Genomic DNA, 14,650 nt, shown 5'->3' on the forward strand with positions numbered 1-14,650 from the left:
GGATACTTCACAATGACTCACAACGGGACACTTGCAATTGTTAAGAGAAGACTACATTGTTGCTGTTGAACAGAGCCAGAAGAGTTTGCACACACTGTTTCAAGATTTTTGACAAAAAAATAGAAAAAACCCTGCATTGTTGTGTGAATTTTTAATTCCGTTTCTTACCCAACTCTAGTGCCCAGCGTATTACTACAGTTTCAGTTTACCTTTTACATAAAGGGGACCTGAAAAGTCCAAATTTTCCACTTGTAGAATTGCAATTGTAATTCATAGAATATTACGGTTGGAAGAGACCTCAGGAGGTCATCTAGTCCAATCCCCTGCTCAAAGCAGGACCAACACCAACTAAATCATCCCAGCCAAGGCTCTCTCAAGCCAGGCCTTAAAAACCTCTAAGGATGGAGATTCCACCACCTCCCTAAGTAACCCATTCCAGTGCTTCACCACCCTCCTAGTGAAATAGTAAAAAGAAAAGGAGTACTTGTGGCACCTTAGAGACTAACAAATTTATTAGAGCATAAGCTTTCCTGAGCTACAGCTCACTTCATCGGATGCATGTTTCCTAATATCCAACCTAGACCTTCCGCACTGCAACTCAAAACCACTGCTTCATGTTCTGTCATCTACCACCACTGAGAACAGCCAAGCTCCATCCTCTTCTGGAACCCCCCTTCAGGTAATTGAAGGCTGCTATCAAATCCCTCCCCCCCACACTCTTCTCTTCTGCAGACTAAATAACCTCAGTTCCCTCAGCCTCTCCTCGTAAATCTTGTGCCCCAGCCTCCTAATCATTTTCGTTGCCCTCCGCTGGACTCTCTCCAATTTGTCCACATTGCTTCTGTAGTGAGGGGACCAAAACTGGACACAATACTCCAGGTGTGGCCTCACTAGTGCCGAATAGAGAGGAATAATCACTTCCCTCGATCTGCTGGCTATGCTCCTACTAATACAGCCCAATATGCCATTGGCCTTCTTGGCAACAAGGGCACACTGCTGACTCATATCCAGTTTCTCGTCCACTGTAATCCCCAGGTCCTTTTCTGCAGAACTGCTGCTTAGCCACTCGGTCCCAAGCCTGCAGCAGTGCATGGGATTCTTCCTTCCTAAGTGCAGAACTCTGCACTTGTCCTTGTTGAACCTCATCAGATTTCTTTTGGCCAAATGTTCTAATTTGTCTAGGTCACTCTGGACCCTATCCCTACCCTCCAGCGTATCTCTCTCTCCCCCCAGCTTAGAGTCATCTGCCAACTTGTGAGGGTGCAATTCATCCCATCATCCAGTTCATTAATAAAGATGTTGAACAAAACTGACCCCAGGAATGACCCCTGGGGCACTCCGCTTGATACCGGCTTCCAACTAGACATCGAGCTGTTGATCACTTCCCGTTGAGCCCTATAGTCTAGCCAGCTTTCTAGCCACCTTATAGTCCATTCATGCAGCCCACACTTCTTTAATTTGCTGGCAAGAATACTGTGGGAGACCATGTCAAAAGCTTTGCTAAAGTCAAGATATATCACATCCACCACTTTCCCCATATCCACAGAGCCAGTTATCTCATCATAAAGGCAATCAGGTTGGTCAGGCATGACTTGCCCTTGGTGAATCCATGTTGACTGTTCCTGATCACTTTCCTCTCCTCCAAGTGCTTCAAAATGAATTCCTTGAGGACCTGCTCCATGATTTTGCTGGGGACTGAAGTGAGGCTGATCAGTCTGTAGTTCCCCAGGTTCTTTTTTTTCCCCTTTTTTAAATATGGGCACTATATTTGCCTTTTTCCAATTCATACTCCCTCAGTGAATTGTACATGCAAATCTTAGTATTTTCAAGTTTACCTAATTATGAATGCAGAAGGACAGACATGTGACTACTAAAATTTGGTGCCCACAGTGATTTGTAATCACAGAAAATGTGGGCATGAACTGTTTGCACAAACAGGTAAGTTAGCCCAGTTGAAAATGTACAGGGTTACTGCCTCGTTGCTATGGTAAGAACATGAAGGCATCCTAGAAGCAATTTTAAGAATATATTTTTCAGGCTTGAGCACCATGATTTACACTTTTGCAAAATCTTTTGAACTTTCACAATGTGATTTTCATAACAGAAAAAAAAAATCTATTGATTGAAACTGGAGAGCTTCAGATATATTAGAAAATGCTCTGTAACAAAACAATACATGGAGTAATAGCCTTACTTCCAGAGTTCTTTTGATCTCATCCAGTCAGCTCACCCAGAAGCACTACTGCTCATTTTTAGGTGAAGCTAGTGTTCAAGTAAGCGATAGCTTAATAGTACTGGTAGAACCAGTCACAGTAAAAATGAGGATACTGTTCTACACACTTCTAAAAATGACTGTCAATTGGAAGACTATTAATGAGTCAAACTGTTGTCTTTTATGGATGTGAGCAAATGCCCAACAGGGACTTGCAACCTTCAAAGAATGGGTAAACTAGTTTGGTTAAAATAAGAATTAACACAAAATTATCACCCATGCATTAAAATAAACAAAGCAAATTTGGTTTGCTTGAATAAAAATCTCAAGATTTAGCATAGTCCTTCCCTTGGTTTTATATAACAGAACCACCAAACTAGATCACAATGCAGTCACAATATTTGTATAATGTGACAAAGCATAGGTATATGCTGCAGTTATAGTGTGATGTAGGCACAGCAGCAAATACAATCTATAAACTACATATTTAAAAACCTACATTTTAAAACAGTGTTAAGGTTGCAAAATCAAGCACTCTAAGGTAGGAAATGCCAGAATTAAAGTTGCCTGTGTAAGCAATATGATGCAGTCTTTACATTTAGATCACATACAGTAACTAGAGCCTATATCATAATGTTCATTCAGCACATAGGATGGATGGTACCTACAGAATGATCAGCTATTCAATAGTTCTTTTTATCCTCTTAATTCAATGTGTGGGCCATGCCTTATTTACTGCACTCCATTCAACCCTGCTCCAAAACCAGAGGTATTAACTTCCTCAGCGGGCTTTTCCTTGGCACTCATCACAAATGTCTGAGTGCATCCAAAATGTTAATGAATTTATATTCACAAGACCCTTGCTATGTAAAGGTAGTATTATTATTCACATTTTACAGATGGGGAACTGATGCAGAGACACATTAATGTCAAAAGTGTACATTAATTTTGGGCACCCAATTTGAGATACCTCTGGTCTGATTTTTCATAGCATTTGTAGTACTGTTTGTTCAGTGCACAAATCTGAGTGACTTCAGTTGCAGCTGAGAATTTCCACACTTCTGCAAATCAGGCCCCAGGTCTCACATTTCCCTACCCCACTATTCTCTTTGCCTCAGTCCTCTCCACTCCTGTCCCACTTTCCCGGCTCATCAACTCCAGACCCAGCTCCTAGGTCTGTCCTTAGGGGTGGATCATATGGACGAATGCCCAGGGCGCCATGGTCAGGGGGCACTCTGCAGAGTGCTGACAACTTGCAGAGGAAAAGCAGGGGCTAAACAGCTGATCACGGCAGGCAGGAAGCACTGGGAGGAGCTGATCAACAGGGCCCACCAGCATGTGGGAGGGCTGCGGGGTAGGAGCTGATCCACGGGGCTGCCGGTGGGTGCTGAGCTACCCCACATGAGCACAGGAGGGGAGTACAGGGATTAAGGGGTGCAGACAGTGGTTGAGAAGAAAGGGGCACAGTGCAAGGATTGGGGTGCAGGAAGGGAGTGCAGGTATTTTACGAATATTTTCAGACATGCGTCTCAGATTAGATGCCCTGGAATCACACACTATTTTATCAGTGAGTATCATCTCTCAGCCTCTCTGCACTGAGTCCACCACCCCCTCTGTCTGCCTGGGGTCTCTCCTTCCCAAATATTTGTTCCTGAAACCTTTATGCTACAAGGAGTCCTTACTCATACACTTAATCCCACTGAACTCATCTGTTCCCAGCTCCTGCTGTAGCTCAGCAGCTCAGAGAGTTTTACATCTGTGTTGATTTGTCTGTAAACATTTTAATGTTTTGCTGCTGCCAGGAAGAATAAAGAACGATTCTATGTTCTACCATGCAGTCTTTGTATCCTGAAGTAAAATCACATATGCCAGACTCCTGTTGGCTATATATAGCATATGGTGTGAGAGATAAAGCACGTTTTCTTGCCAATTCTGAGACAGACACTGCAAATGTATAATGCTGTTAAAGCCCAAATGTATGGGTTTGTAGAGAAGGAATTTGCCTACAAATCAATTCCTAATAAAGATAATTTCTTCAGAATAAGCAGTGGAATCAACTTTCGAAATACTGACTAGCCTAATCAAATTATCATTTTTCTAAAGACTGTTTAATAGCAGACAATGCATGTCCAAGTGCAAAATTTATACCACTTATGCCGTAGTTTTTGCACTTTATATATTTTTATTATTGCTTTTTATTTTTTAGCTAACACAGAAGTCGCTAAGTGGTTGTTAAATTATACACTTGTATAGTATATATACATATACTATACTATACTGGAGAAGCAAACACTGTGTGTTCTGTGTTCTTTTTGACTGGTTATTTTGAATATGTTTTTTAAGACTTAATCTCTTGCAACTCCAATCCCACACCTATGGATCCCACACCATAGGATAGTGGAAATTCCTGTAATAGATGATGCAGTATCCATCTTGCTTTACTGGAATGTGTGAAAGAGTGTATTTATGTTTTAGATTACTTATCTCCTACCTTTTTTTTTAAATTACAAATACAAAAACAAAAACGGGTCAAAAGTCTTTCTCTCATTTGCTTGTTTGAAAATATTAACTCTGCAATAACAGACTAGCAAGAAGGAAAGCCAATCTATAAATGATCCTTTCTCACGGCATTCTAGTAAACTAGCCAGATACAGCAGTTATAAGAGAGATGCTCGAGGAAGCAGAATCTTTTACGATGTACAGAGAGATCAGTTGTTCTGTATAGCTTTCTGAAGTTGAATTTTTTTCTCCCTAATCATGTGATATGACAGTATGACAAATTTCTTGTAATTTAGCAGTTCTATATTTTTTTTGTCTTCAGAACTTGATGCCTGCTGGCCGGGCACTGAGCTCTGAAGGAAGTGCTGCCACCAGCAGCAGAATAAAGTAAGGTGGCAATACATCATATACCATTCCACCCTTGCGTCTCAGTTGCTGCTGGCAATGGCAATGCCTTCACAGCTCAGAGCCCAGCCAACAGCTGCCACTCTCTAGCAGCCCAGCCGGTGCTTAATTTTTGTTGGGGCTGAGCTCTGGCACCTCTTTCAATAAAAATTAAGCACTAGAGAGAGGCAGCAGGGTCCTGGGGTGGTGGAGAGCCAGTGGGGGTCTGGGGCAATGGGGGGTGCGCCACATCCACAGGGATGCCAAAATACAAGTTCGTCCAGAGTGCTATTTTCCCTAAGGCTGACCCTGCTAGCTCCTTATCCTTCTGCATCCCTGGCAAGCTATTTCCTCCTCCTTCTCCACATTACCTGGCCAGCAGTGGGAGCACTGAGAGCACAGGAGAAGTTTCTTGCTCTCAGTTCCTATGATTGGTACCAGAGCAGCTCTGAGCTGCTGGGAGGGGCAACTGCAAAGAAAAAGTCATGCTCAGTGACTATAGCCTTGGAACGGTGCATGCTCAGTCACTCTGTGAGGATAGCACTTATGCAGAATTTGGCCAGCACACCAGAGCAGCGTGATGGTGAAGCACGCTCAGTACATGAGGAATATTTAGCAAACTGAGCCATCAAACTTTTACAAGTTTAACTGAGCATCTGTGAACTGAGATTTTCAGAGGCTCATAACTTGGCCAAAGTTGGATGGCTTCTCATGGGGATGGCAAGAGGCACATCCCCAGCATTAGGGTGACCCATTCTGCCAAATTTCAAATCCCTTTTCCAAATCTAGAGTGTCTCAATTAAATGGCTGCAAGAATTTTGTTAATAGGAACAAAACAATGTAATTTTCCTTCACCTCATTCTGAGAAATGGCTAAATCATTTTTGCACAGTATTTTCCAAATAAATTCAACATGAAGCAGACACCCAGTATGAATAATTTTAGCCCAAAGTTAAAGTTTGGCAAAATTGTAAACAACTGAAAAAGAGTGTTGTAATGGAAAGTAGCCCCTATAATAAAAATCTTGCCAGCCACATAAAAAACCCACCACCAACCAAAAAACACTTCCCTTTTAAATGTCTGCTCAAAGCCATCTGTATAGCTAAGTCAGTTTCACTATGAACACACTGAGTGAGATGGGAGCATATTTTCAAACACTAGAAGTGGAAGCAAAGAGATTTTATCAATGATATTTATCAACTAATCTCTCAGACAACTATGAAAGAGGAATCCATATGGCTTATTGCCAAATTTTACTATACACTATACACAGATGTTCTGTGAATGACGAGGAATTAAAATATTCGTATTTGAAATCTTGGTAGAGCTATTAAAATGTACATTGTTAGAAAAATAGAACATTTTAGGCCATCAACTTAGGGGAAAAAATAAAACCAGTGTCCTACTATATTCTTTGTGTAATATAGGATCACAGTGATATAAAAGACAAGGGAATGCATGCTGGTTAAAATTTTATTCATATTCCCCCCCCCTCAAATTTCAGATATGTTTGCAATTAAAATACAATTTGTTTAACCATTGAGAGCCACAAACCCTGACTGTCCTAGAAAACTACATGAACTTTTAGCTGTGGTTTAAAATGAAGGAAAAAAATCCACTGAGATAGAGATATAATACTATTACCACCAAATCCACAATCTGGAGGCCCATTCAAACTCTCAAAATTCTCTTTTCAGCTAGTAGGTTCAAAACAGTGACAGGAGAACCCATCTCCACAGTTTTTATCTTGCTGTGTTCATCATTGTGGTGCCCCAGTGTATCTGTCTGGCAAAGTGTTGGTTATAATTGCTAAGTAGTTAACATTAAAAGTAGAGACTAACAAATTTATTTGAGCATAAGCTTTCGTGAGCTACAGGAAATGCATCGGATGAAGTGAGCTGTAGCTCACGAAAGCTTATGCTCAAATAAATTTGTTAGTCTCTAAGGTGCCACAAGTACTCCTTTTCTTTTTGCGAATACAGACTAACACGGCTGCTACTCTGAAACCTGTCATTAAAAGTAGACTATTTAAAGAATCATGTAAAGATTATTATACCCTTCATATAAAGTTCACGGGCTATAAAGTTCCTTTAAATTGCCAAGAGAGAATTCTCCTGGCACAGGAAAAAGGTAGGAGTTTTGCCAGACCCAGAAGACGATATCTCCATATTGCTACAAAGATTCTGGCTTTTATCACAGTTCAATGGAGGCTGCTGTAAATTAGAGTTAATGAATTAGAGTTAAGGGGTGCTCTGGCCCGAGTCTGGGCAACACAAAGATGGCTTAAAAGTTACCCTTACCCCATCCTGATGGACTTTATTTTAAGGGACATTTTAGGGAAACACCATTTCTTTACTTGATTCTTTAAATAGTCTACTCACTTAACAGTGAGTCTGGCTTAGTGAGGAAGGTGAGAGCTACAAGAGACCAGGGGACTAGAGGAAGTCCCTGAAGAAAGACAATAAGAGTCAGTCAGGAGACTGGAACAGGTCTCTGGGGAATGCTGCAGAGAAAAGGAAAGAACTGACTAAGAGACTGTATATGTTTGGGACCTGGAAGAAGCTGAAAGCAGGAAAGCAGCGAAAGGGGTTTGCTGGCTAGTGTCCCCAGCCAGAGAGCCAGGGCTGAAGGCAAGAGGAGCAGCAGCAGAGGGAGTTGCCTGTTAGCTCTAAACCAGACAGTCAGAGCCAAGGGCCAGAGAGGACTAAAGGCAGGGGAGCAGTGGAGGAGCTTAAGAACATAAGAATGGCCATACTTGGTCAAACCAATGGTCCATCTAGCTCAGTTTCCTGTCTTCCAACAGTGGCTGGTGCTAGATGCTTCAGAGGGAATTAACAGAATGGGGAAATTTATTGAGTGATCCATCTCGTCATCCAATCTGAGCTTCTAGCAGTCACAGATTTAGGGACACCAAGAGCAGACGATTGCACTCCTAACCATCTTGACTACTAGCTACTGATGGACCTATACTCTATGAACTTATCTAATTCTTTTTTGAACCCAGTTACGTTTCTGGTCTTCACAACATGCCCTAGCAATAAGTTGCACAGGTTGATTGTGCATTGTATAAGGAAATACTTCCTTTTGTTTGTTTTAAACATATTGCTTATTAATTTCACTAGTCCCCCCCCAGGTTCTTGTGTTATGTGAAAGGATAAATACTTCCCAATTCACTTTCTCTACACCATTCATGATTTTATAGACCTCTATCATACTCCTCCTTTAGTCGTCTCTTTTCTAAACTGAGCAGTCCCAGTCTTTTTAATCTCTCCTCATATGGAAGCTGTTCTATGCCCCTAATAATTTTTGTTGTCCTTCTCTGTACTTTTTCCATTTCTAATATATATTTTATGAGATGGGGTGACCAGAACTGCATGAAGTATGCCAGGTATGGGTGTACCATGGATTTATGTAGTGACATTATATTTTCTCTTATTAGCTGTCCCTTTCCTAATGGTTCCTAACATACAGTTGGCTTTTTTATTGTACTGCTGTTTCACATGGAGTAGATATTTTCAGAGAACTATTCGCAATGATTCCAAGATCTCTTTCTTGAGTGGTAACAGCTAATTTAGACCCTATCACTTTGTATGTATAGTTGGGATTATGTTTTTGTTTGTTGAAATCACTGATAGGTTGGTTTAGCTGGATGAGCCTTAGACCCAGTGTGGGGACAGTACTGCAGTCAAAGGTAATGCAGAGGAAGCAGCACTGGTTCCCCTCTACCCAATGAAATTACTAAAAGATGAAATCGTTAAGTACTGGGGGCTAAGTGGTAGAACCTCAGAACATTGCATTGCAGCTAAAGGCAGTAGCGAGCAAAGGCAGCAGCAATGCTAGCAAGCAGAGGCAGCAGTAGTGATCAGTGCCAGCAGAGATCAGCTGCAGAGGTATCACTCAACCAATCCTCCTTCTCAGGAGCAGGAATTAAACCCACTTGACTGTATCCCTGGATTTTAAGATGCTGGTAACCTCGGACAACCAAGAGTGGGTGCAGCAGAGAGAAAAGGGAAGCAGCATGTTAAAGGGACATTCATCTGTCAGTCTTTCAGACCACAAGACGGGAAAATGAGGCAAGGAATTACTATCCAAGATAGTGCGAGGTGGGCATTTACTTATTGTTTGCCTACTTATGAATCGCTGTTGTGGTGTTTTGGCAAATTAATGCTGCGTTCCGTCTCCTTTTTAATAAAAGTTTTCTTTTGTTAGATACATATTCAGTGCTTGCAAGTGGGGAAGTATTATGTAATACTCACTTACACAAACACAGATTAGGATGCAGCATGTACCAACTTCTGCGCACACACAGCCCGGATTGAATTTCCTGCTAACCCCCATGTCAGCTCAACAACATAACATACAAGACAACTTCATGCTAAGATAAAGATATAGCACCATCTACTGGTGGAGGTGTTGTCTACACTAACCACTACAACTTCCCCCCCCTCCAGTTAAATAAGAATTTAAATAGTAACTCCTAAGAATCCAGGTAGTTTGCCATTTATGCAGGTTTCTGTGTTCATCTGCCCCCTTGAGTCCTATATTCTATCATGGACATATTGCTTATAGTTGAATCTAGATATCTGTGAGTGCAGGGTTCATGGCCTCTAGGTCAGACCTATCTCTTGTAGTCAGACTGTTGAAGATGGCAGTAAGTTGAGATCCTAAGAACACCCTGGCAATTTCTCCTGCACAACCGTTCTCCCATGACAAGGCACAGGAGCCAGCCGGAGTACGTCCAAATCCTCCTCTGCATCCCTTTGGAATGACTATGAGTATCCACAGTGTTTGCCCGCCCCTTTCTTTCAATGAATCAGAACTCCAGTTCTTGATGCACTACAAATGGGTGAGGCTCTTGCTTTTTGTATTAGCAAAGATCAGTTGTTTAGTTGTTCCATCACTGTGTAAGGTCCCCTCCATTAAGAGGTGACTTTGGGATTCTTTCTGGACTGTTTTTTCCAGTTGCATAGCCACATCTTCTTTCCTGAATGGGCACATATTTTCCCATTTTTCTTGCATCTGGTACATGGCATGCTCACTTCTGGCCTATCTGTTCCACCACCTTCTGGAACTCTGTCCTCAGGTCACTGATGTAATACTCTGCCATATCACCTACCTGTGCGGGTGCAGGGCTTTGCCAGTTCTTGCTGCCTGAACATCAAGTCACAGGAAATCATGGGTTTGCACAGTCCAAAGTCTCATAAGGAGAGTGTTGCAAGGCGATAACTCACCGGTGCAGCACCTCCTGCTGGTCATCTTGGGAATTAGCTCTTCCAGCCCAGAGCGCTCTCTGCAGGCCGGTGTCTCACCTGCCGCTGGCCCAGCATCCCTCCTGGACCCCAGTGCCCCTTTTCCTCAGGATTCTGCTCCAGCAGTACCCCCACTCTGGGTCTCCCCTCCCGGGGAACCCCCCAACCCTTTAAACCCATCTTGCCTCAGTGGCTACTGCCAGTCGTGATCCAGCCCCCTTTCCCTGGGACAGACTGCAGTCTGTAATGGCCACTCAACACTGGCAAGGGGGGCCTATCCCTGGGCTGCAGCACCAGTACCTTTTGGGGCCTTTACCAAGGCCTGCAGCCTGGGGGTTTACCAGACTGGAGCTCCCCAGCTCCCTTTGCCCTTCCCCAGCACTACTTCACTTAAAGATACCTCGCTCTCAGGCAGCTAGCCCTTCCCACTCCAGGACTAGTGTGAGACTCTTCCAGCATCTGGCCCTCAGCCCTCTTATAGGGCCAGCTGTGGTCTACCTGGGACAGGCCCCAGCTGTGGCTGCTTCCCCCAATCAGCCTAGCTTTTCCTCAAGTGCAGCCCTCTCCAGGGCTGCTTTAACCCCTTCAGAGCCAGAGCGGGGTATCCACCCCGCTACAGAGAATTATTTAATTAGTTGTCCCCCAGAATCATTTGGTTTCCAGGTCCTGTAGATCCTCTGTACCAATAGGTACAGCAAGTAATGGATAATTGAATCACAGCTGATGTTGGTATGCCAAGACAACAAAAGGTAACTTTGTAACCCAATTTTGTTCGTCTTCACTGACTAAGATTTTAAGCAGAGAATAAATGATGTGGTTTACTCTCTCCACTTCCCCATTATTCGCAGAGTGAGCAAGAGTAGTCCTCACCTTGGTTATCTGGAGATGTCGACAAACCTCGCATAATAACTGTGATTCAGATTCCTTCCCCAATCAGTGTAGAAGCAGCTTAGTGGACCAAACTGCAACACTACATGTTTCATCAATGCATTCATAACTCTCCGAGTCCCTTTAACCTTCTGGGATTGCACCACCACATACTTTGAAAAGGTGTGAGACTCCACCAGCAATACTGATTTCCAGCTGGTGTTTCTGGTAGTGGGCCTTTCAAGTCAATCTGTATGAACTCCCAGAGCTAACTATGTTGGAGCATTTCCCCTAAAGGAGCTCTACCTCTTCTTGCTGGTGTTTTCCTTTCCTGTCAGATACCCAGCTTTTCATAACTCATGTGGCCCGCTACTTAGTCATTAGGAAGACACTCCTGTATCCTTCTCTGTAAGCTTGCTGGACAAATCCAGGTACCTTCAGATACCAGGAAGTTGTAACCAGATCAATGGATAATTGGTCCAGGACTGCACTGAACCTCCCCAGTCTGAGTCATCTTTGATAGCTCTATTGGCACACTGACTATATCAGGATCATTAGACTGTTCACGCCAGATGACTAAGTTGAGTCTATTCTCACTGCCCTCACCTAGCTGAGGGCATCTGCAACCACATTTTGCTTTCCAGGTTTATGGTGAACTGTGAATGTATGTTCAGTTTGTGAATCCATCTCCACACTAGTTCTGCTTCACAAGGAACTGCTGCAGGGCACTTAGGCTGTGTACACTGAATTCCATACCTATAAAATAGGGACGATAGTTTAAGTATGTTCGGGTTCCATTTATTAAATGGTTTATGTATTATTGTGGGCCAGGTTTGCATGTAACCTCTCTTTATGGGGGGAGATTGGATGTGAATCCTGGGAAATGTTATGAACTTCAAAGGACTATACTAAACAATGTCCCAGACAAGAATGGACTTTTGGGACAAACAGTGTCAAATGGTTTACCTGGGTAATCTGTAGGGGAAGGTGAATGCAAATTCTCCATCTCTGGTTATGTAAAAATCCAGCCTTTTGAAACTACACCCTGATGAGAGGACCACTGTCTGCCATAATAGTTCCTGGAACATGAAGATCAAAGGCCCAAGCTGTATAAAGGAAAGACTGAACAATTCATGGGTGTGCTAGTTCTGACCTAAGGCTGTTGTGAACTTGTAACCACAGAAAAAACCCTTTGAGAGGTTTGAAGGACTGACGCCTATCAGAGGCCTTGTTGGAGTTGGGACAGATGCTGGCCTGTTTAGGCAATCTGCGTTGCTGGGAATATCACAGTGTAGGCAGGGAACCATGCTGCCTGGAAAAAACACTCTGGTCAGAAAGGAGAGAGGGGGAAAGGTCTCCATCTAAGAGAGGTGACGAGTGATAAGCCAGGAGCCTAGAGTAGGTGCCCTTTACGGAACACAGAGGGGAATACACGTGCAGTTGCCCTGAATTGTGACAAACATATCACCTGCTTTTGGGCTCCTGACTCTCCCCTTCTACACAGTTTTGCTTCCACTTCTCTGTGGGACTTAGCTTGTGCTTCTGTGTCCTGCCCTTACTTGCCCCCACTCCTCAGAGAGGAAAGCAGGGAGGTAATGAGGGAAATGTCACATATGGAGCGACAAAAAACTTGGCACCTCTGGGGTGATCCCACTGAGGTCACACCACTGTCCATGCCTGCCCTTCTTCAAGACCTTGTAAGTTTCCAGAAGGAAATCAGCAACTACTATGTGGAATGACACTAAAAGGTTTCTTTCTCTGTGGTTACCAATACTGCAGAGACAGGAAAGGCAGCTGCTGCTCATGTGTACAGTGGCACTGCGCAGCCACACATCAGAAAGAAACTAAGTGCTTCCTTCACAATCTAACAAACCAGGAGAATCGAGTCCTGACACCATGAGATATACACCAAATGTGGTTCTGACTGGCTCCAGGAGGACAGACACCATCCCACTTCAAAGAAGAGAATAGCCCTATCTTGTACATAAGGGAAACCAGTCTTTATTATACGTTGGTAGAATATATTTACTGAATTTAATTTTCTTCCTGTGGTATAATGATGAACATTTTCCTTTTTAATAACTTGGAGCAGGTCATGTGGTTATGACTACTGATGTTAGGAAACCAACTGACAAATCTAGTCTGAGGCCTGATTAAACTTTTTAAAAGAAACCTTTTATAACTTAGCTTCATGGATGCTATAGACAAAATAAATCCAGTGATACATTATGAGGTGAAACACTAAGCAAAGATTACAAGGTTACAAGCCTTTTTCTTTTTCTTTTAACTGTTTACTTTGGCAGTTTAGGCAAGCTCTGTTTGCCATATGCACACTGTTTAAAACAGCTTTGTGTAGAAATAAAAAAACAAACTATACTGAGAAAGAAGAGCTATAGAACAAGAGAGATAATTTTTTCAAAACAGCACTGAAGATACTGCTCTTGTCCAAAGAACATACGCTTTTAAACTCATTTCTGAAACAAATCCTTTTTTGACCCAGAATGTCTGTTTTCCCCTTTATAAAGGCTTGGATTCCAATAGTAACCCTGAACATTGACTAATTTGACAAGCAAACATTGAAAGTTCTCAACTTTATCCATTTCCTCAAGATAAATAAAAATAAAAGTTCTAAATACTTACCTCATATACATTGAACTGTGATTGCCCTCTAGACAATTCCCTATAACTTGTTGTGAATTCTCCAATGAAATCATGACTAGAAAAAAAAAAAGTTTTCAAATCAACATACGCACAATATAAACTACTTTTCAATTAATTTACAAAAATACACCTAAAGTGAAGCACAGCTGACACATGAATAGACGTGAGAAAAGCAATGCTAGCAAAAGACTTGTTATTCTGTTGACTTAAATATAATGTATGTTCATTACTCTTCCCCCTTAAATTATAATTATAAATAGATTTGATTGAATCCATCTGATAGCTTATGTTAACTGTACCCAACACAGAATGAAGAACTAGACTGCAAATTTACAACCCGCACCGAATAAAGACTGTGGACCATCAACAGAACCTGAAAGGAACTGTCAACAGTCCTCCATTCTCTCTCTGGCTCCCCACTTGCACCACGACAGAGTGCAAGTGTGTGTTTGAGAGAGAAGAGTGGTGAGTCAGAAGGGGAAGGAAGTAATTTGTAATTGGGAAAGGTCAGTCCTAAACTATGCTGATTCGTGCATTGGAGGGGAAGAGCCAAGGCTTTACTCACTCGTTTTACCTGTCCACCTACCTGCTTGGGAAGGGAAATAGTGGCTCTGCCGCTACTGCTCACCCCCCTGGGCTAGAATCCATTGATCACATAATTCATACAACAGATTAAGGGAATTCTTTGTGGGGGGACAGACCTCAATATTGATGCAAAAATTATAATAATAAAATTATTATAACAAACTTTTTAAAAGTTCTTACAAACTTGTTTTCAC

The 14,650-nt window shown here is 42.4% G+C and overlaps 1 protein-coding gene across 16 annotated transcripts in view; it reads right to left on the bottom strand.

Annotated features, from left to right (window-relative positions):
* CPNE8 (copine 8) overlaps positions 1-14,650 on the bottom strand; it is a 279,857-nt gene that overhangs the window by 128,616 nt on the left and 136,591 nt on the right. For 15 of the 16 annotated variants that reach the window (XR_006275544.1, XR_006275547.1, XR_006275546.1 and 12 more), the window contains one exon: positions 13,851-13,926. Coding sequence is in view for 10 of the 16 variants with exons in the window: in XM_038399049.2 (XP_038254977.1) it covers positions 13,851-13,926 (76 nt within the window). In the remaining 6 variants the exon portion in view is untranslated. Of the gene's footprint in view, positions 1-13,846; positions 14,573-14,650 lie in introns of those variants that run through there. The other variant, XM_043496545.1, reaches the window with a different exon arrangement.

Source organism: Dermochelys coriacea, chromosome 1 (genome assembly GCF_009764565.3).
Source record: "Dermochelys coriacea isolate rDerCor1 chromosome 1, rDerCor1.pri.v4, whole genome shotgun sequence".
NCBI lineage: Eukaryota > Metazoa > Chordata > Testudines > Dermochelyidae > Dermochelys > Dermochelys coriacea.